Source organism: Equus asinus, chromosome 6, assembly GCF_041296235.1.
Source record: "Equus asinus isolate D_3611 breed Donkey chromosome 6, EquAss-T2T_v2, whole genome shotgun sequence".
NCBI classification, from domain to species: Eukaryota; Metazoa; Chordata; class Mammalia; order Perissodactyla; family Equidae; genus Equus; species Equus asinus.
The window spans coordinates 17,515,053-17,535,856 of record NC_091795.1 but is presented as its reverse complement, the minus strand read 5'-3'; the positions used below and the strand labels follow the sequence as shown (position 1 = coordinate 17,535,856).

General features: G+C 58.1%; 1 protein-coding gene across 2 annotated transcripts; it reads left to right on the top strand.

The window, feature by feature from the left end:
- Nucleotides 1-4,073: 4,073 nt before the first annotated feature.
- Nucleotides 4,074-20,141, top strand: PROM2 (prominin 2). 2 transcript variants are annotated; one of them, XM_044772890.2, is made up of 24 exons: nt 4,074-4,481; nt 5,151-5,200; nt 5,636-5,838; nt 5,932-6,052; nt 6,342-6,405; nt 6,693-6,782; nt 7,102-7,301; nt 7,687-7,761; nt 8,554-8,617; nt 8,870-9,029; nt 9,374-9,526; nt 10,509-10,632; nt 11,139-11,230; nt 11,358-11,442; nt 13,596-13,742; nt 14,249-14,320; nt 15,122-15,214; nt 15,355-15,408; nt 15,737-15,817; nt 16,033-16,101; nt 16,907-16,996; nt 17,206-17,312; nt 17,651-17,725; nt 17,940-20,141. In XM_044772890.2, exons 1-23 carry the CDS (start codon nt 4,244-4,246, stop codon nt 17,712-17,714), a joined length of 2,496 nt encoding a protein of 831 aa, XP_044628825.2. In that variant the 5' UTR covers nt 4,074-4,243; the 3' UTR covers nt 17,715-17,725; nt 17,940-20,141. The 2 variants fall into 2 exon arrangements, with proteins under 2 accessions (XP_044628825.2, XP_070367828.1); XM_070511727.1 differs by having other exon boundaries at nt 4,138-4,481; nt 5,636-5,786; nt 17,940-20,140.
- Nucleotides 20,142-20,804: the final 663 nt, after the last annotated feature.

The window sequence follows — 20,804 nt, the reverse complement described above, 5'->3', positions numbered from 1 at the left end:
TATGTACATCTGCGCCCAGGATCCAGACTGGCAAACCCAGGTCACTGAAGTGCAGCGTGTGAACTTAACCACTCGGCCAGCCCAGGAGACAAAATCTTGAACAGGTAATATGGAAGCAGGCTGAAGGTTTCCCCAACTCAGCCTGGGGAAGGGCCCGGGGCACCTCCTAGAGAAGATGACCACCAGCCAGGTCTTAAAGGAGGAACAGAAATGGGTGAAAGAGGGGGATGAGGTGGAGAAGGAGGATCAGACGGAGGGGAGTGTAGCAGTGAGAGGAGAGCACTACAGGAAATTGCCAGGGGCGCTGAGAGGGCTCCAGTGGCCGAGGGCCTGGTGAGACAAACCAAGGTATTCACTTTTACCCTGAGGTTGGTGCAGGAGCCACTGGAGAGTCACATGGTCCTATCTGCATTTTTAAGGGTCCATTCCAGAGAAACACTCAGGAGTTGACACTGGAAGGACACAGTTGAGTGGCTGGATGCAGGAGTGAGGGATGGAAGAAGTCAGGGGCGGTTTGGTGGTTTGGGGTGCAGTGGTAGAAATTCTCCAAAATATTCCCACAAAGTTACCCCATCTTCCCCTCTTATTGAATTCTTGCCCAGAAGCTTTTCACAACGATATACAGTGGGTGGCCCACGTGCCTGGTGCCTTTTTGGAACAAGAGTTCTGCACCCATGAGTGCGACCAACATCCTTCTGACATTACCTCCTGCTCAGAAGACCGTCCCCACACACCCACCACACACCACGGTGGGCCCAGCAGCTGTGACTGTACCATGGGAGGCCATCACCGAGGGCTGGACTGTGGGGGCCTGGGGGATGCTGCCTCAGATTGGCGCCGTCAGTTTCTTCCTGCTAGGACTCCGGCGTTGTGGGCTCTGGGGACAGTAGACCTGGGGAACACAAGAAGACCCAGATTGACAGGACGGCCCTCCCTACCCTGTTGCACACACAGAGGCCAGTCCGCAGAGGATCCTGGCCAATGTGCAGTGGGGAGAGGCCTCAGCCCAGAGAGACCATCTGAGACAGAGCAGTGGTACTCGATGGGTTTCCTATATCAGGCTCTGAGCCCTCCTGAGGCCCAGCACCCCCTCCCACACTTGGACTCCTCAAATGCCCTGTAGCCCTATAATAAACTCTCACTTTTCAAACCCCTCACTGGCCTAAGTGGGTCTTTGATTCTTGCCATCAAGGAGTGTAGACTAAGACAACGCTGTGCTCTTTCTTCAGTGAGCTGTCCCCTTGGATTGGTTTACAACCCATTCCCAGGGCCCAGCACGGATGCCTGAGGCCAAAAGGAAGAGGAACTGGCCCTCTGCCCCACTGCGTCCTTGAGAACCGTGGGGCATCTCCTCCTCTCTGCTCCCAGTGGGGTGGCCCATGAGGCAGTCGGAGGGCCGTACCTGCTACCCTCGGCCCGACTGCTTTCTGAAGGGCAGGGTTCCCCACGCCCAGGTCTCCACCGCCACTCCCCCTTCCCCAACCTCAGGGCTGTGGGGTTTGGGGACCATCAAACTTCTGAGGAAGTGTGAGTCAGGGCTGGGAAGGTGGCCCCAGCAAGTGTTCCCAAGGTAACCAGGGGCAGCTCATCCCAGGTCGACCAAAGAATTTCTATGGAGGACAGAGGATCCCACGGGGGCGGGAGGAAGGGACATGCAGGTGTGCCCAGAAAGCTGTGAATATAAAGAGAGGGCAGGACAGGACCACCCTGGGACCCCCTTCCTCACTTCCAGAGGCCCTCTAGGCCTGCTGCCTGCCAGCCCCACACCCTTAGAGGCTGCTGCAGGGGCCTCCCTGCTACCGCGCCGGCCCAGCCCCCACACAACTCACTTGGTCCGCCCTTCCAAGAACTTGATTATCCAGCAGTTTCATCTCCTCTTCTGCCCAGCACCCAGGGCTGGCCCTTGAGCCCCACTGCTCTCCTGGAGGGGCTGGGGGAGGGGAGGAGGCTGGGGCTGACCGGCCGCTCTGATGATAGATTGTTCCATCAGGATCCCGCTCAGGAAGGAGACTCCTGGCTTGGTCACTGATTCGGGAAAGTCCCTTCTCCCATGCCTCACTTTATCCACCTGTCAAATGGGCAGATTCAGTGTCTTCACCAACCCTCCTGCCCCTAGGCTAAGAGAGAGGATTGGTATGCCTTGTTTATTTTTCTTGGGGGAAATCTTACCTTCAAAGTACAGTGCTTTTATTATAGACACTTACGAAAACAACAGCGGTGACAACTGACTGACTTCATTGCAATAGTTGAGAAGACAGAGAGAGTGGGAGGCATGACCTGGGGCCTGGGCTGCTCATTTCCCAAAGTCCCAAGGGTTTCTAGTCCTCCCCGGGGAAGCTGGGACAGAAACTCCCCTGCCACCTGTGCGCCCAAGTCAGAAACTACAAAAAGCCTAAATGGCAGGTATGAATTGCACCACAGGTGGATTATATGAAGCTGGGAAAGGGCTATTTCCATCCAGCTGGTGGCAGGACTAGGATGAGAGTGATAGATCCCAGGGGAGTAGTTCCTTCTCACAGCTCACAGTGAGGAGGAGAGAGAGAGGAGGAGCAGGCCCCTGGGAGACCAGCCTCCCTGATGGCAGCCTCCAGGGGGCCAAGGGGGCCCCAGCAAAGGAGCAGGGCTCGGTGAGTCAGACGGGAAGAGTGAAAGGTGGAGATGGTCACAGGGCAGTGTGGTCAGGGGCCTCCCTCCACATGCGGGGGTTGGGCCTCCAGGGGCAGTGCTGGCCCTGGACCCTCCCCAGACCTGAGGTGCCAGGTCACCCCCAGCCCATTCCTCTCTGCAGCCCTGATCCTCATCTCTGAGTCACCCTTTGATGAGATTCCATTTCCTGTCTGCACCCCGTTATTAACTGGACTGTTCCTTCTATGTCCGTGTACTCTTGCGCCATGGCTCTGAGAAAACTTTCGGGGCAGTGACAGGAAGTGTTAAGGACTGTGCCAAAAGCCCAGCCCCATCTCAAAAAAATGTCACTTCTTTATCGCTGACCTTCCCATAGCAGCCAAAAAGCCCTGTGCCCCTCACCCACCCCACAAACGACAGCTGAGTTTGGGGGTCGCAGGGGCCACAGACCCAGCCCCTCCATCCAGGGCTCCCGTTGAGGGGGGAGCTGCCATGAAAACTCACAAACCTCTATTCTTTGAACACAAGTAACATGTGTTTATTGCACAGAAACCAGAAAGTGCAGATGAGCAGAGGAGAATTAAAAACTGCCCACGATCCCACCCAGAGATGATCACTGTTTCCTGCCTAGCCCTGTGCACTGTTTCATAATCAGCTTTTCGCACTTGTTAACACATTGTATCTTTCAGGTCAAAAGAGCCATTTCCACATCATTTTCTGGAATGACTGCCCAGTGTGTCACGTGAGTTGCTCATTTTACCAACTCCTTCGTGGAGGTGGCAGGGGGACTGTTTCTGGTATGGTGAATAATGCTGCCAGGAACACGCTCCCTCCGTTTAGCAATATCTCCCTACAACCTGCTCAGCTATCCTCTGGGTATTGGGCACGCAGCCACGCACGGAACAGAGACCTGCGCAGACACATCTCCGGGTACATCCTCAATTAGTTCTTTCAGCTGACGACCGGATGGGGCACTGCTGGGCCGCAGGGCACCCCTCTGCTGGGACTCACCATCTCAAAGGACCAAGCCTAAGTGGCCCCTCTGAGAGCCACTCTAGACAAAGCCTCACGGCTTCTCTGCTCCAGATGGCCTGGCGCATGACTGGAGAGGACAGACCAGGCCCCAGGAGAAGCCCGGAGAGGAGCCTGGTTCCTGGGCCTGTGTACCAGTCTTGCCACCCCTTGGGCCAGGGCTTCACTGGGTGGCTGTTTTCCCAGCCTCCAGATTGGGCTGCCAGGTCTCGGCACGAAATATAATATTTGAAGTTGGGCCACCCTAGATAATACAGAACGATGGAGGTGCCTCCCCTCCCCAGCTCAGAGGCAGCCCTCCCAGGAGGATCTGGGGAGGGGAGAGGGCACCCAGGATCCCACCCCAGGCCATGAGGGCGGGTCCGGACCTGGCCCTGCCCCCCTACCCCAGGCCTCCGCCCCTGCCCTTCCAGCGCTCCAGGCGGCCGGCGCCCAGGTAGATCGGGAGCCCAAACCTGTCGGGCCGGTTTTGAGAGCTGTGGGACGGAGGCTGGTGAAGGATGCACGGCCTGCCCCGTGCTCCGCCCGCTCTCTCAGCCGCCTGAGTCCGGCTCCTGCCTGCCCTGCAGCCCACCGAGCCGACCCCATGATGCGCGCGCCAGGCCTCCTGGCGCCCCTGCTGGGCCTGGGGCTGGCCCTGAGACTGCCGGGGTCGGGGGCCGCGGACTGCGGGTCCCTCGGCCCTGTGGACCGCCTGGCATTCGCCCCGGCGGCCAGGGCGCCGTGGCTGGCCCCTCGCGTCCGCGCGCCGGGTCCCCTGGACCCCCTCTATGGCACCGTGCGCAGCTTCCTCTCCGTGGTGCAGCTGAACCCCTTCCCCGCTGGTGAGTGCGCCTCCTCCCCCGGGCAGTCTTTGGGAGTTGTTGCGTCCCCAGCCAACACCCCTGCCCCGCTCCACCGTGGGGTGTGCCTGCCCTGTTAGCAGGCACTTGGAAGGCAGGGTCTCCATCATTTCCCACTCCCATCTTCCTTCCCAGAAGCCCCGGGGACCCAGGGGTATCACCTGGAGTCGCTCCAGGACCTTCCTGTGTGACCTTGGGCAAGCCCCTTTTCCTTTCTGAACCTCAGTTTCTGGTCTTAAAGTAGAGGAAATTACGTTAGAAGTTCCCAAAGACCTGGTTAAGATTTTCTCTGGGTCCAGTGGTGCCAAGGGTTGGAAGAACCAGGAGGGGCTGCGCGACCCCTCCCAGCCTGTCTCCTGTCTCTTGAGGGGAAGGGTGCTAGGCCAGGCCCCTTCTCTGCTTTTTACCAGGCCAGTGGTTTCCCTGCTGCAGGGCCTACCTGTAGGACCCAGGAGGAAGGGCTGGCCAGGCCTCTCCTCAGCCACCCCCTTTCCTAGTAGCACCCAGACACTGCCTTCCCGGAGGTGCCCAGGTGGGGGGGGGGGGGGGGCGGGGGCCCTCTGCAAAGCCCACCTTTGCCTGGCAGTGGGGGTGAGCACCGGGGCAGGGCAGTCGCTGCCCCCAAACCTCCAGCGTGGCTCTTTCCCATAGGGCTGGTAAAGACCCTGCTGAATGAGCCAGCTTCCGTGAAGGTGGATGAGGTGAGCCCTGGGGGAGGTGCAGGCGAGGCAGTTGGGTGAGCATGAGGGGCAGAAGTAGAAAGGCCTTGCTCAGCTCAGCTCAGCTCAGCCCACCTTGCAGCGTGTCCCCCAGGGTGGGGTCTCGGGCATCCCTTCCCCTCTTGCATGAGCGCTGTAGTCGGCAGACCAGGGTTCAATCCCCAGCTCTGCCGTTAACTGGGTGTGGGTTTGCAGTCAGCCCCAACCTCCTTGAACTTCAGTCTCCTCATTTGTAAGACGGTAAATAACAATAAGGATACCCTGCACCTCGTATGGGTTCAACCAGTTGCGTGCCCGTGCCCGCGCGTGCGTTCCCCCGCGTGCGTTCCCGCCCCTTCCGGTTTCCCCCTGAAGTCGGGTGGGGGCGAGCAGGGATGGGGAGGTCAGTACAGCGCTCAGGCCGTGCTCCCTGCCCAGGTGGTGCGGTACCAGGCAGGCTACCTGGTGTGCGCTGTGATCGCCGGCCTCTACCTCCTGGTGCTGCCTACCGCCGGCCTCTGTTTCTGTTGCTGCCGCCGCCGCCGGCGCTGTGGAGGCCGCGTGAAGACGGAGCACAAGGCGATGGCCTGTGAGCGAGGCACCCTCATGGCCTTCCTGCTGCTGACCACCCTCGTGCTGCTGTGAGGGGCGCCCAGGCCAGGCGGGAGGTGTGGGCCGAGGCCGAGGCTCCCACGGGCACCCAGCAAGCCCCTTCCTCCTCCCTGTCCCCGCAGGATTGGTGTGGTCTCTGCCTTTGTCACCAACCAGCGTGTGCATGAGCAGGTGGGCCCCAGTGCTGCGGCTGTGCCTGAGACTCTGCTCAGCCTCCGGGGGCTGTTCTCTCATGTCCCCCAGGTGAGCACCGAGTAACGCCTTATCCCCACACGGCCCCCTGAGCACCAGACCCAGGAGGGACAGAGCAAAGTGGGTCCTGCAAATTAGCCCGTAGCCTGCAAATTGGAAAGGGTGCCCCTTCCGACATGCACCTGACTGCCACCTGCTGGAGAGTCGCTGTGATACATAAATGCACCCGCAGTGTCCTCAGGGTGGACACCCAGCTGTACACCAGGATGGGGAAAGGGACCAGAGCGGGAGCTGTCGGGTGACAGGGGAGGAGCAGCCTCATGGCCCTGTGTTTGCCTAGGAGCTGCAGGCCGTGGCACAGCAGTTCTCTCTTCCCCAGGAGCGAGTCTTGAAGGAGCTGGATGGTGAGGGTTACAGCTGGCCGGCAGGCTGGCCAGCCCCAGGGTCCCCCTGCTCCGGCCTTCCTTGGGGGGCCCTCTCATCCCCTCATCCAAGGCTCCACCTGGGATCACCCTCACAGAGGTGGGGCTCGGGCCCAGCAGGGCAGCACAGCAGACACTCTGCTGCAGGACCAAGAAGCCAGTGCCCACCCTGCGGAACCCAGTGCCAGGGTCTGGGGAGGCTGGATAGACGGGCGGGGAGGGCCCCTAGGCTCCTGGGGGCCAGCCCTGCAAACAGCCTTGCTCTCCAGGTGTAGGCACGAGCATCGGGAGCGTGATCCACACCCAGCTCAGGAGCACCGTGTACCAGGCACTAGCCTCAGTGCACAGCCTGGGCCAGGGTGAGTGGGACCAGCTCCTGGGTGGGGGTGGGGCCCAGCAGGTGCCCTCCTGGGGGCAGGCCCCGCTCTCATTCAGCGCTAGTTTTCTTATGCCACCTCAGCAAGCCCCACCCATGACTTTCTCATGGCTTTATCCCAGGATCCCCTCTGGCATCCCTGTCCACCTCCTGGTTTAACGGGCCCTGGGGCAGTTCCATTGTACAGAGATTGATGACCGCAGGTCCCTTTGCTTGGGGGAAGGGAAGATGTTCTGCCTCTTGCAAGGTCTCTGAGGATGCCAGGAGCAGTGGAGACTTCTCAGTCTGGATGTGGGTCTCAGCCCTGCAGGTCTCCGTGGACCACCTCCGAGCCCTGAACGCCACCTCGGTGGAGCTGCTGGAGGGACAGCAGGACCTGGAGCCGGCTGTCCGGGAGCGCCGGGAGCACCTCCTCGCCCTGCTGCAGGAACCCAGCTGCCAGGGCTGTGCAGAGGCCCTGAGCCAGGCCCGCGCCCTGGAGCTGGGAGCCAACTTTAGCCAGGTGCGGCCCCAGGATGGAGGCCTCTCGGAGAGAAGCATCCCCCGCTGCCTGCTGCCCCAGGGATCCTGGGCGGCCTGTGTTCTGGTGTTTCCTGAGATGGACTCCTGATCCTTTCCTCTGGCTGCTCCTCCCTTGTCTCCACACACCCAGCTTGATGAGGGTCGTCCTGGCCGTGGCCAAGCCATTTCCTAGGCAGGCACTGTGCGTGAGCTTCCGTATATTAGCCCCTTGAGTTCTCGCTGCCACTCCGGGCAGAAGGGTCTCTGGTGATCCCCATTTTGCACACAAGGTCACTGAGGGTTCAGAGGGCTCTGCTCCCCACCCTCCCCCAGGGACCCCTCTCAGGCCTCTCCATGGGCTTTGTCATATCCCTCCTCCTTTTCAGATGCCCGCCATGGACGATGTCCTGCATCAGCTGAAGGGTGTCCCAGAGGCCAACTTCTCCAGCATGGTCCAGGAGGTGAGTGCCTGCCTGGTCTGCCTGACCTTTCCCCTACCTGGGAACTCAGTGAGGGGCCTCAGTTTCCCCCTTTTGGGGTGGTAACCTAAGACTTGGTTCAAATTAAGGCCTCACCTACCACATGGCGCCCTGGGCTGGAGGCTCATGATGCCCATTCTCGAGTACACATGGTCTGGTGGGGGTGGCAGGCCTAGAACTCAGAAGGAAGAGCTAGGACCCTCAAGGCGGGGGCTGGGTGGCTAGGTAGCAGGCACACAAGCTGAGCCCCAGAGGACAGGCAGGCTATCTTGGGTGGAGACGGGCTGTGGGGGAGGGCGCAGCGTGAGTCAACAGCTGTGACCCAGGGCCTGGAAAATGCCGGCGTTGGGGAAATGGTGAGTCAGCTGTGCAGGGTGGCTGGAGCGGAAGGTTCTAGGAGGGAGAAAGTGGGAGCTGAGGCTGGACGAGTAGGCTGGAGCTGGACTTTAGGGAAATACACCTGGCAGGATGTGCGGGATGGATGAGAGAGATGAGAGGATGGCTGTGAGTCTACTGCAATAGTCTAGGCGAGAGGGGTGGGAGAGAAAGGAGGGGTCTTTGAGGAGCAATGTTTTGGGGAGTTGAGTCAGGCCGGGCCAAGGGAGGGGAAAATAAGGCATGGACTAAGAGAGCAAAAGGAAGCCTGTTTCCTGATTTCTTGAGCTGGGAGAACCAAGGGGGGTGTCCTCCCTCTGGGCCTACTGATGTCGGGGTCCCCCAAGCTGGGACACCCAGGCAGAGAGTGGGAGGCACAGCCACCTTTGGTTCTGGCAGGAGAACAGCACCTTCAACTCCCTCCCGCTCTTGGCTGCCCTGCAGACGGCCGACATGGTCAGAGGTGAGGCCCTGCGCAGGGGCCAGGCTGGCTGTCCAGCGTGCCACCCCCACCGCACCCCTACCAAAGAGGCTTGTTGAGAGAGGAGAGGGGCGGTGGTGTGGGGTGGGGGAGAGGGAAGGCTGTCCTCTTGGCTGGGCCTGGACAGAGAGCAGCCCCTCTCTGTGGGTCCCAGATGTTTTTCCTGCACATCTGTCTCCTCCCCGGGCCCCCGGGTGCCTTCCCAACCCCATAAGTCCCTGATGCTTTGAGCAGAGCTGAAGAAGGCCATGACCCAGGAGCCTGGAGGGCTGAGGACACTGGCTGAAGCATTCCCGGCCTGGGAGGCAGCCTCTCGCTGGAGCCGGGCACTGGAGGAGGTGGAAGAGAGCAGCCGCCCCTACCTGAAGGAGGTGCAGAGATATGAGAAATACAGGTGCCCGGGAACCCTTGGCGGTGGGGGTGGGCAGCCCAGCCTCTCAGCCACCCTGGGCCCAATTTCCAGCTCTCATCAACTCCTCCTTATGCTAAGCCTCTGCCTCCCTTTAAGCCAAGACCCCTCACTCCGTGGGCCTCCATGTCCCCACTTCGGCTGTGTGCCCTTGGGATCTGAGCTTGGGAACCCCATTGGAGCAGAGGGTCCTCAGGAAGTGTGCACATCTCACTTCTAAAGCCTTAACCTTGGGGTTAGTGGCCTCACTCAGCCACCAGGTCCTACACTAGCCCATCCTGGTACCCAGCTGCCCGTTCTTGGTGACACCCGTACCTTCTCTGTGGCAGGTGGATTATGGGCTGTGTGCTGTGCTCCGTGGTCCTACTTGTGGTGGTCTGTAACCTGCTGGGCCTCAACCTGGGCATCTGGGGGCTGTCTGCCAGGGAGGACCCCAGCCACTCAGAAGCCAAGGGCGAGGCTGGAGCCCGCTTCCTCATGGCGTAAGAAGGGCTGAGGAGAGGAGGGCTGGGGAGGGCTCTCCCCACTGGGCTGGCCATGTTCGCCTCACGCCCGTGGACAGCTCCTAGTGTGGCTACAGGAGGGGGTCCTGGGAATCGAGAGACTGAGCTCTGCTTCTCACTCTGGCACCAACTTGCGGGTGGCACTGGGCACACTGCTAGGCCGTCTGCGTCTCAGTGTCCTCATCTGTATAAAAGGGTTGGAATGAAGCAGGAATAGCAGATAAGAAGCTCTTCCTCCTCCCACACCAGTGGCAACTATAGTAATCAGTGGGCACTCATTCCCACCGAGCCCAGACACAGCCTCAGAATCCTTCTTAACCCAGCATCCAGGCAGCACCACCAATAGGAGGTGGCACCAGAGGTAGAATCTGTTTTACGTCCCTGGACTAAATGATCTCTAAGGTTAGGGCTGCCACATTCACTTGTGCAGGCTGGTCACTGCATAAAAGTGCCTGGCCAAAGGGGAAAATGGGGGCTGAAATCCAGCCCATGTTTCACTCTCCAAGCCTCAAACCCTGGCAGGGGGCTGTGCGTCTCTCACAAAGAAGCCCTACAGGTCAGCGGCACTGGTCCTACTCAGGCCCTCTAGGTTGTTGCCCCTGCTCTGGTGGGTCACGTCTGGCCGTGCTGAGTAGTCCTGCTGAGGGCTGAGCTCTGGAGCTGGTCACCTCCACATACCACAGGCCCAGAGGCAGGCAGACCTGTCTCTTCAAACAAAATGGCTCCCGTCTCCCTTAGGCTGCCAGGGCACCAGTGATAGGGTAGGGATGGGGGAGGATGAAGTGGGGACACAGTTCTGAGTTCTCCCTTCTGCCCAGGAGGCCGAGTCCCTGGGTTCCTCTGCCCTGGGGCCAGCTCGCTGACCATGCTGGTGCTGGGATGTGAGTGGGGGCAGAGGGTGTGGTCCAGGGCAGCCAGCCTCCTCTCTCCTGCCTCAGCCCCGTCCCTCTGGCTTCCCCAGGGGTGTGGGCTTCAGCTTCCTCTTCGCTGCACCCCTCATCCTCCTCGTCTTTGCCACCTTCCTGGTGGGTGGCAACGTGCAGACGCTGGTGTGCCGGAGCTGGGAGAGTGGGGAGCTCTATGAGGTGAGCCTGCCCTGCTCCAGGGCCCCTAGGCAGGTGGAGGGACGCATAGGCAGAGCAGGAGGGCAGAAGGAGGTGGGAGCCAGAGAGGGCGAGAGGGAGACAGCAAAGGAAAGACAGAAAACCATTGATGGATAAGGAGAGAGAGAGAGCCCGTGAGTCCCTGGGACAGTGCTCAGGCCCCAAGGCAGGGACCCCCAGGGATCCCCCAGGCCTGAGCCCTTCTGTTCTCTGAACACTGAGTCTATGAACTGAGAATCCTGGTTCCCTGGTGCTTCGAGCAGTGAGCCGAGATGTTGGCCCAGATTCTCTGCTGAACACCAGGCTGGCCACCCCTCCTGGAGATTTAGGAGTCCAGGGCCCAGGGTGGTTTGAGTTAAAGGCAGGGTTGGGTAGAGTCACAGGGTGTGGTCGCTGCTGTGCCAGGGCAGCATGGGACTAGGCCCTCGGGAGCTGGGATGGCCTTGCCCCCACCCCGCTCCAGGCCTTTCTCCCTGCCCCATCTCCAGTTTGCAGACACCCCAGGGAACTTGCCCTCGTCCATGAACTTGTCCCACCTTCTTGGCCTGAAGAAGGACATCAGCATCCTCCTGGCCTATCAGTGAGTGGGAACCCTGGGCGGGGGACAGGGTGTGAGAAGGAGCCAAGGTGGCCGTCCTGTTAGGGTGGCGTCAGCCCCCGCTTCCCTTTCCTTTCTCTCGTCTTCCATGCCCGCTGCTCCTCCCCAGGCAGTGCAGGGAAGGGGCTGCTCTCTGGAAGGTGCTGCGGCTCAATGACTCCTACGACCTGGAGAAGCACCTGGATATCAGCCAGGTAAGGGAAGCTTCGGAAGGCTGTGCGGACCCCTCCTGCAGCTCCCTCCTCCTCTGATCTTGCCTCTCTGGTGGGACTAGCTCCTTGAACCCTGCAAGAGAAGTCTGCAAGAGTGATAGGTGCCTCGGGGGCAGAGTTCCCAGGTGCAAGCTCAGGGCCCGCCCCTGGCTGGAGCCCAGGGGGGTTTGTAAGGTGTGTGGGTGGAAGGGAGCATGCCTGGAGGCTACCACCAGCTCTGAGCACTGTGCTCCGGGAAAACTGAACACAGCTGAGGTTGTAGCAGGAAAGGATGGTGTGTGTGTCATGACTGAGGACAGGCATTGGTTGGAATGCTGCAGTCAGAGTAGGGTGGTTGGGGTTGGGGATGTGACAGTGAAAATGATGGGGATGGAGTCAGGTGTCACTAGACGAGGCCTCCCCACAGGCCCCTTGCTGAGTTGTCACACCCAGTAGGTGGGGGCAGGATTCGAACCACCCAGCCTGTTCCCTTACCCACTGGACTTCGCTGGAACTTGGTGTGTAAAACTGGAGAAACTTATCCATGCTGGCAGAAGCCAGTTCTAGGACAAAGAGAAGGAAGAGCCACTTCACAAGAGGGGATGTGCTTTGAGAATGTGGTTCACCTAAGGGTGTACAGAAGCTGTGAAAGATTCCCTCCTTTCTTCTCTGCACGCCTAAGTGAGGTGGGAGGAAAGCTGCCTTGACTCCCAGGGTCCCTGGGGAGCCTTTCTCAAGCATATCCTAGGAAAACCCACATTTCTCCCGCCTGCTTCTCCTCCCATCCCCCCACCCTTAGCATACTGACTCCTGCTTCTGCATCCTCTCCAGAGACCCTTCCCATGCCTCTTGAATCCACTGCCCATTCTCAGCCCATGGGGTAGCTTCATCAGGTGGCCCAGAGTTCAGTCCCAACTCCACGCCTTAAACTGTATAACCTGGGGCAGTTTGCGTAATGCCTTAGCTGCCTCCTCCATCAGCATCTCTAACCAGATGAGAGGTCCAGGAGCAGACAATATCCCGGTGCTTGGCCACAGACGCTGCCCCATGGATGGGGGCTGGCCAGGGAGGGCTGCAGCAGGGAGCCTGGGCAGAGGTCCCATGCTGTGCTGGCTGGAAGTCGTGGCTCTCAGAGGGAGGGGTCTCAGGCCTGGTCCTGGGAGGGGAGGGGTCCGGTTCACAGAAGAGTCTGGACAGATAGGGCTTCAGAGGGAGTGAGCATTCCTTGGGGGCCATCTGGCAACATACAAATGTGACCTTAAGAGTATGTGTCCTGAAAGGCGATGATAACGAGCTTGTGATGCAGAGATGAATGAGACAAGTTGTGCTTTCCAGGGTGCCAGGAGGGCTCTGCCCGCCTACAGACATCTCCTGTACCTGTCAGTCACTGATGCCTGAAACGCTGGCCTAAGACCCCCATCTCTGAGAGGATTAGGCCTTTTCTCCCTGTGGGGAAGGCTGCATGTTGGGATAGGGAGAGGTGAGCAGAGCTGGGCTCCATTCTCTAACTTGCTGCGAAGCCTCAGGCAAGTGAACGCTCCTCTCTGGCCTCAGTTTCTCCTCTGTTAAACACTGTGGCTGAATTTCATGCCCTTTAAATCTCTTGCAGCAATGGTTGGAAAATACAGAGAGGCCCTTTTAAACTGCAGTCTGTCTTGGAAATCTGCTTGTGTCCATGCATTCATTCATTTTCACACACTCAACAAACTTGTACTGCGCCCAAAACGTGTGAGCCTCTGCTCTAGACACTGAATACTGGGTATGGATTGGGCAGACAAGGTGCCTCTCTCTTGGAGCTGGTGGCAGTAAACAAGTACACAAATAAATAATGTTAGAGTGACAGGTGCTATGAAGACCTTAACACAAGCTGATGTGATAAAGGTGGGCTGGGGAAGCTATTTTCTGTTGAGTGGCCGGGGAAGCTCTGTGTTACTATCCATTAGCCAAATAAGTGCTGAAGGAGAGCTGGGTCTTAGTGGGGTGGGTTGGAGTGGGGGTGGGGTGGGAAGCAGAGGCCTGCTGGGCGTGTCTTGGGGTGGCCCTAGGTATCCAGAAGGAGGACCCTAAGAGCCTGGTGACCACTCCCCTATGATAGCAGCTCTGGGGCTCTGGCTCAGTGACTGGGCATGCCTCCTGCCCTGTCTCCTCCCTCTCAGTACACCGCCAAGCTACAGCAGGAGTTACGGAGCCTCAAACTGGAAGTGAAGAATCTGGACTTGCTGAGCCCAGCTGCCCGCCGGGACCTGAAGGCCCTGCAGAGCAGTGGGCTCGAGAACATCCGCTACCCTGGCTTCCTCGTTCAGGTCAGCAGTGGGCACGTCAGGCCAGACAGTGGCTGAACAGAGGAGCCTGCAACTGAGCTGGTTGAGGGGGGTGTCTCGCCTTGTCCTGGCCCTCCACCTTCCCTCAACTCCTCCACATGTCCCTGGGGCCTCTTCCTGTTGGGGGTATCCCCAGGTCACGTGCAGCAGGCGGGTCCTGGTGCTGCTACCTGGGCTGGGCGGGAATGAATCCACCCCCACCCAGCAGCGTGTGTTGCTGTCCTTGGTTCTGAACCCACTGCTGTGGAGAATGTTGGTGGGAAGCCCCCTGTTTGCTAGGTTACACGAGAGGATGCCTCAGTTTTGTTTTTTTTTCCTTCTGTCCCAATGGGAAACGTCTGATATATTTCACAGGTTCAGGTCAAACCCACCGTGACTGATGTGTCACCATAGACTTAGCTGGCGTGGGGTTCTTTTGAAAAGACTGGGAATTGGGGGCTGGAGGAGGTGGAATCCATCCCCTCTTGGCCTCTCCTGTCTGTCTCCAGATCCAGAAGCCCGTGGTGAACACTGACATGGAGAAGCTGGCCCAGGAGCTGCAAGGACTGGCCCAGACCCAAGTGAGAAGGGAACAGACCCCAGTGGGCAGGCAGGAGTCAGCGAGAGACCTGGGACATGGGAGAGGATAGGAGTGCTCGGATTGGGGAGGGGGTGAGGGCAAAGGCAGGGGATTGAGGGCTGAGGCTCTGGACCCCCCTGGCTGGGGTTAAGGTTGTTGCAGTGTCAGTTCTGACTCAAGCTCTGCCACCAATTGGCTGTGTGGCCTTGGGCAAGTCATTCAACATCTCTGAACCTCAATTTCTTCACCCATAGAGTGGATTTTCCTCAACCTAAATCAGATGAAGTAACTGATCTGACATCATATAGTCAGGCAAGCATTTGTAAGTGCACACTGCTCGTGGAATCTGCAGGGACAGGCGTGAGGACAATACGATGGATCAGATATTATGACAGCTGCCCTCTAGGAGTTTAAACTCCGCTGGAAAAAATAGCAGTTTGTATTTATAAATATTTAAAGTTTAAGAAGCTCTCTTCGAGATCTCTCATAGACCCACACCAACCTTACATGATGGGTAGACCAAGGAGCATTCTCAAGTTCAGCAGATGCCGTTGCGACTCAGACTGGTTGTGGGGCTCACTTTGGGGCACCGAGCAAGCTGGGAATGGACGTAGAACTTGGTCTTAGGCCCCCAAACCCAGGTCAGGCCGAGGAGCCTATGGAGGCCTCGGTTCTCTGCCTCTGAGCCCAGCACTCTCCTCCTCCCCTTGGTTTGTCTGGTTGAACAGCTCAGTAAAGGATATGCTGGCAGAGGCTGTCCTGTCCTGGGCAGGGTGCCATTCTGATTTCTGTCTCCCCTCAGGGCAGTGCTGTGCTGGGGCAGCAGCTGCGGGAGGAGGCCCAAGGGCTCAGAAACCTCTATCAGGAGAAGGTCCTCCCCCAGCAGAGCCTCACGGTAAGTTTGGAGGCCTAGGGAGCCTGGGGCCTGGGAGAGAGGGGAGGCAGGAGGGGGGAATGAAAGAGGAGGGAGGCGCTGGGAACCACTCCCTCCCTATCCATCCCTTCCCCTAACCAGCCCTGATCTCTTCTCCACAGGCCAAACTCAACCTCAGTGTCAGGGCCCTGGCATCCTTTGCCGCAAATCTCCAGGTGGCTCCTGGGGATGGGGAGGATGGGGTGGAGCAGGAGGGCAGCAGAGGGAGGAAGGAGGTGTGGGCCCAGCTGGCTTGGGGCCTCGCCTGGTCTGCCAGGCCCCACTGGATGTTGAGGGTGGGGATGGGAAGGAGTAGGGGTGGAGGAGCGGATCCTTGAGGACCACCATCTCCAGCCTCTGTGTCCTTAGGGTCTCACACCCCCCACCCCGCCCCAAGGTGAGTATGTTGTATGTTCTATGATGAATGAAGGAATGGAGGAGTGAATGAGTGGCTGCTTCCTGACTGAGCAGGGCACCGAGTTAAGTCCCTCCCCTTTCCCACAGCTGGAGACCTCCGATGTCCTGGACAAGGTCACTAACCTAAGAGGAGAGCTGCCTACCTGGGCCACCCATATCCTGAAGAATGTGAGTCGGGGGATGGGACGGGGCTGGGGGCTGCCTCAGAGCCGGAGGTGGGCTGCAGGGGTAAGGCACATGGGGCTCCCACCCCAGGCTTCTCCAGCCCTGTCTCCTCATCCAGGAAAGCCAGCTCGGCCTGTCCTGATGGTGCCAGGCATTGGGGGTAGAGGGTGCTGGTTCCTGGGACTCCTGCCAGCCCAGGGCTCCTCTCTTTCCTGCAGGAAAGTGAGTGTTTCCTGACCCGGGAGATGGGCTACTTCTCCCAGTATGTGGCCTGGGTGAGAGAGGAGGTGAGTCAGGGCTCACACCCCTCCTGGCCTCAAGCAAGCTCCCAGCGGTACCAGCTATTCTCTCCTCTCCCCTCCTCTGCCCGCTTGACCCCCTTGGGAGTGCCCTGGGCCTTCAGGATTGAACCCCAACTCCCGAACCTGGCATCTGCGCCCCTGCTCGTGCCCGACCTCTGCCACAGCCCTTCTCTGAGGCCTTAGTGTGAGCCAGGCTGGCCACAGCCTTCTAGAACATGCTGTCTACACCTTGCCCCAAAGCCCTTCCTCATGCCAGCCCCCTCACCCAGCTTGTCTGAGGCCAACCCAGTCATCAGAGTCCACCTCCTTCTGCTGGCCTTTGCTGACCCCAGCAAGCTATCTAGCACCCACACTAGGCCAGCAGGCGTCTTGGTAACCTTGAGTGTGTCTGCGTGTGCATGTGCACAACTATGTGAGCATACGCATGTGTGTGCACACATGAGTGCAGTGCATATGTGTGTGCACTCACACACGTGTGTTACCTCTCCAGTGGGAGTGTGACTTAAAGCACAGTGCTTGGCACACAGTAGGGCTTAATACAGGCTGGAGAATGGCATGGAAAGGGCAGGAGCTGAGCAAAGAGCCCAGGTCAGTGTGTCCTCATCTCTCTCTACTCCTGCATCCATGTGTCTGTGTATAACTGTGCAGTGGCTCCAACTGCGTCCCTGTCGACCTCTCTCACTGAATATGGGTTGTGATGGGTGATGTCCAGGATGCTGCCTTGACTTGGTCACCAGACACTGTGGGTCTGTGTGTCCCTGCATGTACCTGCCTCATGTTGACACCACAGGTGACTCAGCGCATCGCCACCTGCCAGCCCCTTTCTGGAGCCCTGGACAATGGGCGTGTGGTCCTGTGTGACATGATGGCTGACCCCTGGGTGAGTGCCCACAGTTCATCAGGGCTCATGGACACTGAGGCCCCCATGGGAGGGGCAGCGTGAGCAGAGCCTGCCCCCAGGCCTGCCCTCAGCCCTTCCCCTCAGCTCTGAGAATGCTTCCCCATGCCCCTCATTGAGTCAGTGAGGGGACTAAGGGTGCAGAGTGGCTGCCCAGCCACGGTGAGTTGACCTCACATCCTCTTTTCCAGAACGCCTTCTGGTTCTGCCTGGCATGGTGCACCTTCTTCCTGATCCCCAGCATCATCTTTGCTGTCAAGACCTCCAAATACTTCCGTCCCATCCGGAAACGCCTCAAGTGAGGAGGCTGCCAGAACCGTGGGGGGCAGCAGGGGCCCAGGAAGGAGACCTTCCAGCTTCCGGGCCTGGCCCCCTGCCACACCCCTCCTGAGACCTCAGGGGAGGCTCGGGCCCAGCCCTGAGGAGTCACACACTATGAGGAGCTCCAGGACCAGCTCTGTGTGTCTGCCCCATATCCTTCTTGCTGCAACTCATCCACCCAGCTTAGCTTCCTGGACAGTTTCTATACTGGAGAGATTCTGAGGCAGGAAAATCTGGGCTCTGGGTTTGGTCCCTACGTCGGGGCTGAGGCTCTGTGCCTGGGGACTCACTCACTCTCTTTCTGCGATGCCACAGCTCTACCAGCTCTGAGGAGACTCAGCTCTTCCACATCCCCCGGGTCACCTCCCTGAAGCTGTAGGACCCCAGTGGGTGAGTTTCCCCACCCCTTTGATTTGTTGGTGCCAGGGGCGGGGGTGGGGAGGAATGGGGAGGGGTTGGGATCTGGGGTCTCCAGGGCCCAGGAGGGCAGGAAGGTTCTGGGACTTGGGGTCTGGGCACTGGTCCCATCCAGCAGGGGGCTGACAGCCTGAGGCCTGCTCTCCCCTCCTTCCCCCTCACCTGTTTGGTTCTTAATCCGTGACAGGGACGTTTGCAGTACAAAGTGATGCCCAGGTTGCTGCCTGCCCCCTTGACTTGGCCTGGACCAGAGAACTCCTGTCGCTCTTGCCCCCAGAGCCCAGGTCACATGCAGGCCTGGATTGCCCCCCACTCCAGTTGTCTGACCCCATCTTACCTGTCTACTCCATTCTGCTCAAGACCCCTTCACTCTTCCTCAAAAATGCATTTAACTTCTGTTGAACTACAGAGCCAACAGGTTCTTCCAGATGTCTATCCCTTATCCTCCTTGCTGCACTATATCAGCACCAGGAAGAGCCTGTCCTCAGCCTCTTGCATGGGACAGACGCCCTGTCCCAGCCCACTCTGTCACCATGCCCCTCCCCTTGCCCACGCCTCCCCCCGCTGCTCTGCAGGCTCCTGGCCCCTTTCCTCATCTACCCTGCCCACTTGCCCCAGCTTCATTCTGTCCCCTCCCCAGCCCTTACGTCCTCTCCCCAGGGAAGCCCTTCTCCCCTTTGTTCCCTCTTGACCTTATCCCACCACCTTGCTGGCCCTCAGGGACCCCTGCCCAACCAAACTAATCAGTAAAGCCACCACGTAGGCCAGGGGCCAGCACAGCCCCGGCCTGGGCCGCTTGTGGGCTCGGCCTCATGGCCCCCGAGCCCTCCACAGACCCCGGCCTGGATTTCTGGCCCCCCAGGGTGTGAGAGATGCCTGTCACGAGGCTGAGCCCCTGCTTGCACCCTGGGTTGGAAATAGTGCTGCTGTCCCTCAGCTCCTCTCTGAGCACTGACTCCCTAGGAAGGGACCTGAGACCTGGGACAGAGCAGGGGCTCCCCCTCGGCTCCCCAGAAGGTGACATCTTCCACAGCCCCCACCCAGCTTTCCCAGGAGGGAGCTAGTAGCCACAATAGGATTTTGCACTGTGGCCTTTACTCCCTCTGTCCTATGCATGTGGCGTAGGGACATCCCTAGTCCATCCCTGTGCCTGCTCTGCATGTTGGACCCTGAGTTCCAGAAACAGGAAGGAGGAGGAGGAGAGAAAAGAGGAGGTGGACAGGACCTCCAGTCCACTAAAGTGTGCTCACTTTCCTGAGCCTTGGCCTTGGGTCCTTGACTCCAGGTTTCCCAGGTTAGGGCCCTGTATGCAGTTGGTGTTTAATGAGAGTTTGTGGAGAGGAGATTCCAAGGCCTCCTTTGCCCACAGGCATCTAGGGATTACCCCAGCAATCAGCAAGTGGGGAGAGGGCCCACTCTGGGAGCAAGCAGACCTCTGTTCACATCCTGGCTGTAACGCTTGTTAGCCAGGGCACCTTGAATGTGCTATGTGGGTCCCCACGACCTCAGTTTCTCCATTTATAAAATGGGGAGAATAGTCAGAGCCCCCTCATAGGGCTGTGAAAAGCGTGATAATGCATGGAAAGCCCTTGGCAGAGGCCTGGCACTGAACAAATGCTGCTGTTTTTTGCCATGACTGTTCTGGGCCGGGGCAGAGCTGGGTCTGGGCAGGTACAAGGGAAAAGGGCGATGGGTCCCTGTTCAAAGGCGCTTTACGACTGTAGTCTGGGGACTAGCCCCAGGGCCGAATGGTTAAGTTCACGTGCTCTGCTTTGGCAGCCCAGGGTTTTGCCAGTTCGGATCCTGGGTGCGGACATGGCACCGCTTATCAGGTCATGCTGAGGCGGCATCCCACGTAGCACAACCAGAAGGACCTATAACTGGAATATACAACTATGTATTGGGGGGCTTTGGGGAGAAGTAGGAAAAAGAAAAAAAGAAGAAGATTGGCAACAGATATTAGCTCAGGTGCAAATCTTTAAAAAACAAAAAAGGACTAAAAAAAAAAAAGATTGTAGTCTGCGGAGTTTTGAGAGTCTCTGTTTAAATGCTTCTTACAAACCAGAAACAAATTTGCTACTAGAAATTGGGATGGTGCACACACAGTGTATTGTCACTATTACAAGCACACTCTCAAATGAGCATCCTTGCATGTAGCACAACTGCCTCTTTTTGGCTTTCCTCAGAGGTTTTTTTGCTCGTTTCTGATCAGCTACCCTGTGCAAGGGAAATAGAGTGCCCTGCATTTTAAGAATGAAATTGATGGGATAAAAAAAGAAATAGAAATTATTAAAAAATTATTTCCAGTTCTCTTTCAAAATTGCCTACCTTATCTTTTACATATTTGAGTATATTAAACGTAGGTATTTTAAAGTTCAGTAACCCCCTAATATGGAGCCTCCATGAGTCTGTTTCTAGTGTCTGTTGTTTCTCTTGGTTTTTGTTAATTTCGTCTTGTCTCCTCACATACTTGGTGACTTTTGATTGAGTCCCACACATTACATCCGTTAAACCTGTAGAAATAATTCAAGGTGTACAATGAAGTTATCTTCTTCCATGAGGATTATGTTTACATCTGGCAGGTGGCTTGGGACCTAGCAAACCAGGATCTCTTTAATCTACTTTCAGAGATGATTTGAGTCGCTTGAAAGGACTCGAATTTGAGATGATGTGGAGTCCCCTGAAGGGCTGGTCTGCTTCCGGTTCATTTGTATTCCGGGGTCCCAACCCAAAGCACAAACGATTTGCCAGGCAACCCCTCCTCTTAGTGGGCCTCATTTTTACCTCTTTAGCTCCAGAGGCTGTTAACAGCTGTGCTCAGCATCTCTGCATTCTCTTCCATGATCAGTGGACCCCCTAGGGAGAAAGTAGCCCCAGATTCTGGCACATGTCTCTGGGTTTCCTTCTTCCCCAGATCTTGGCTCTGTGATTCTTCAGTGCCTTGTTTGCTCCCCGATACCCCCAGTCAGACTTGAAAAAATATATATATGTGTATTTTGGGCAGCTTTTTAGTTAACCTCAATTGGGAATTTAGTCCAAATGACCTAGTCCA

What these genes read in the sequence shown, in the direction of transcription:
- PROM2 (XM_044772890.2), top strand. Translation starts at nt 4,244, where the DNA reads ATGATGCGCGCGCCAGGCCTCCTGGCGCCCCTGCTGGGCCTGGGGCTG. An exon ending in TGGCCTGGGTGAGAGAGGAG is followed by an intron (nt 16,102 to 16,906) that starts GTGAGTCAGGGC and finishes TTGACACCACAG; the next exon opens with GTGACTCAGCGCATCGCCAC. An exon ending in CCCATCCGGAAACGCCTCAA is followed by an intron (nt 17,313 to 17,650) that starts GTGAGGAGGCTG and finishes GCGATGCCACAG; the next exon opens with CTCTACCAGCTCTGAGGAGA.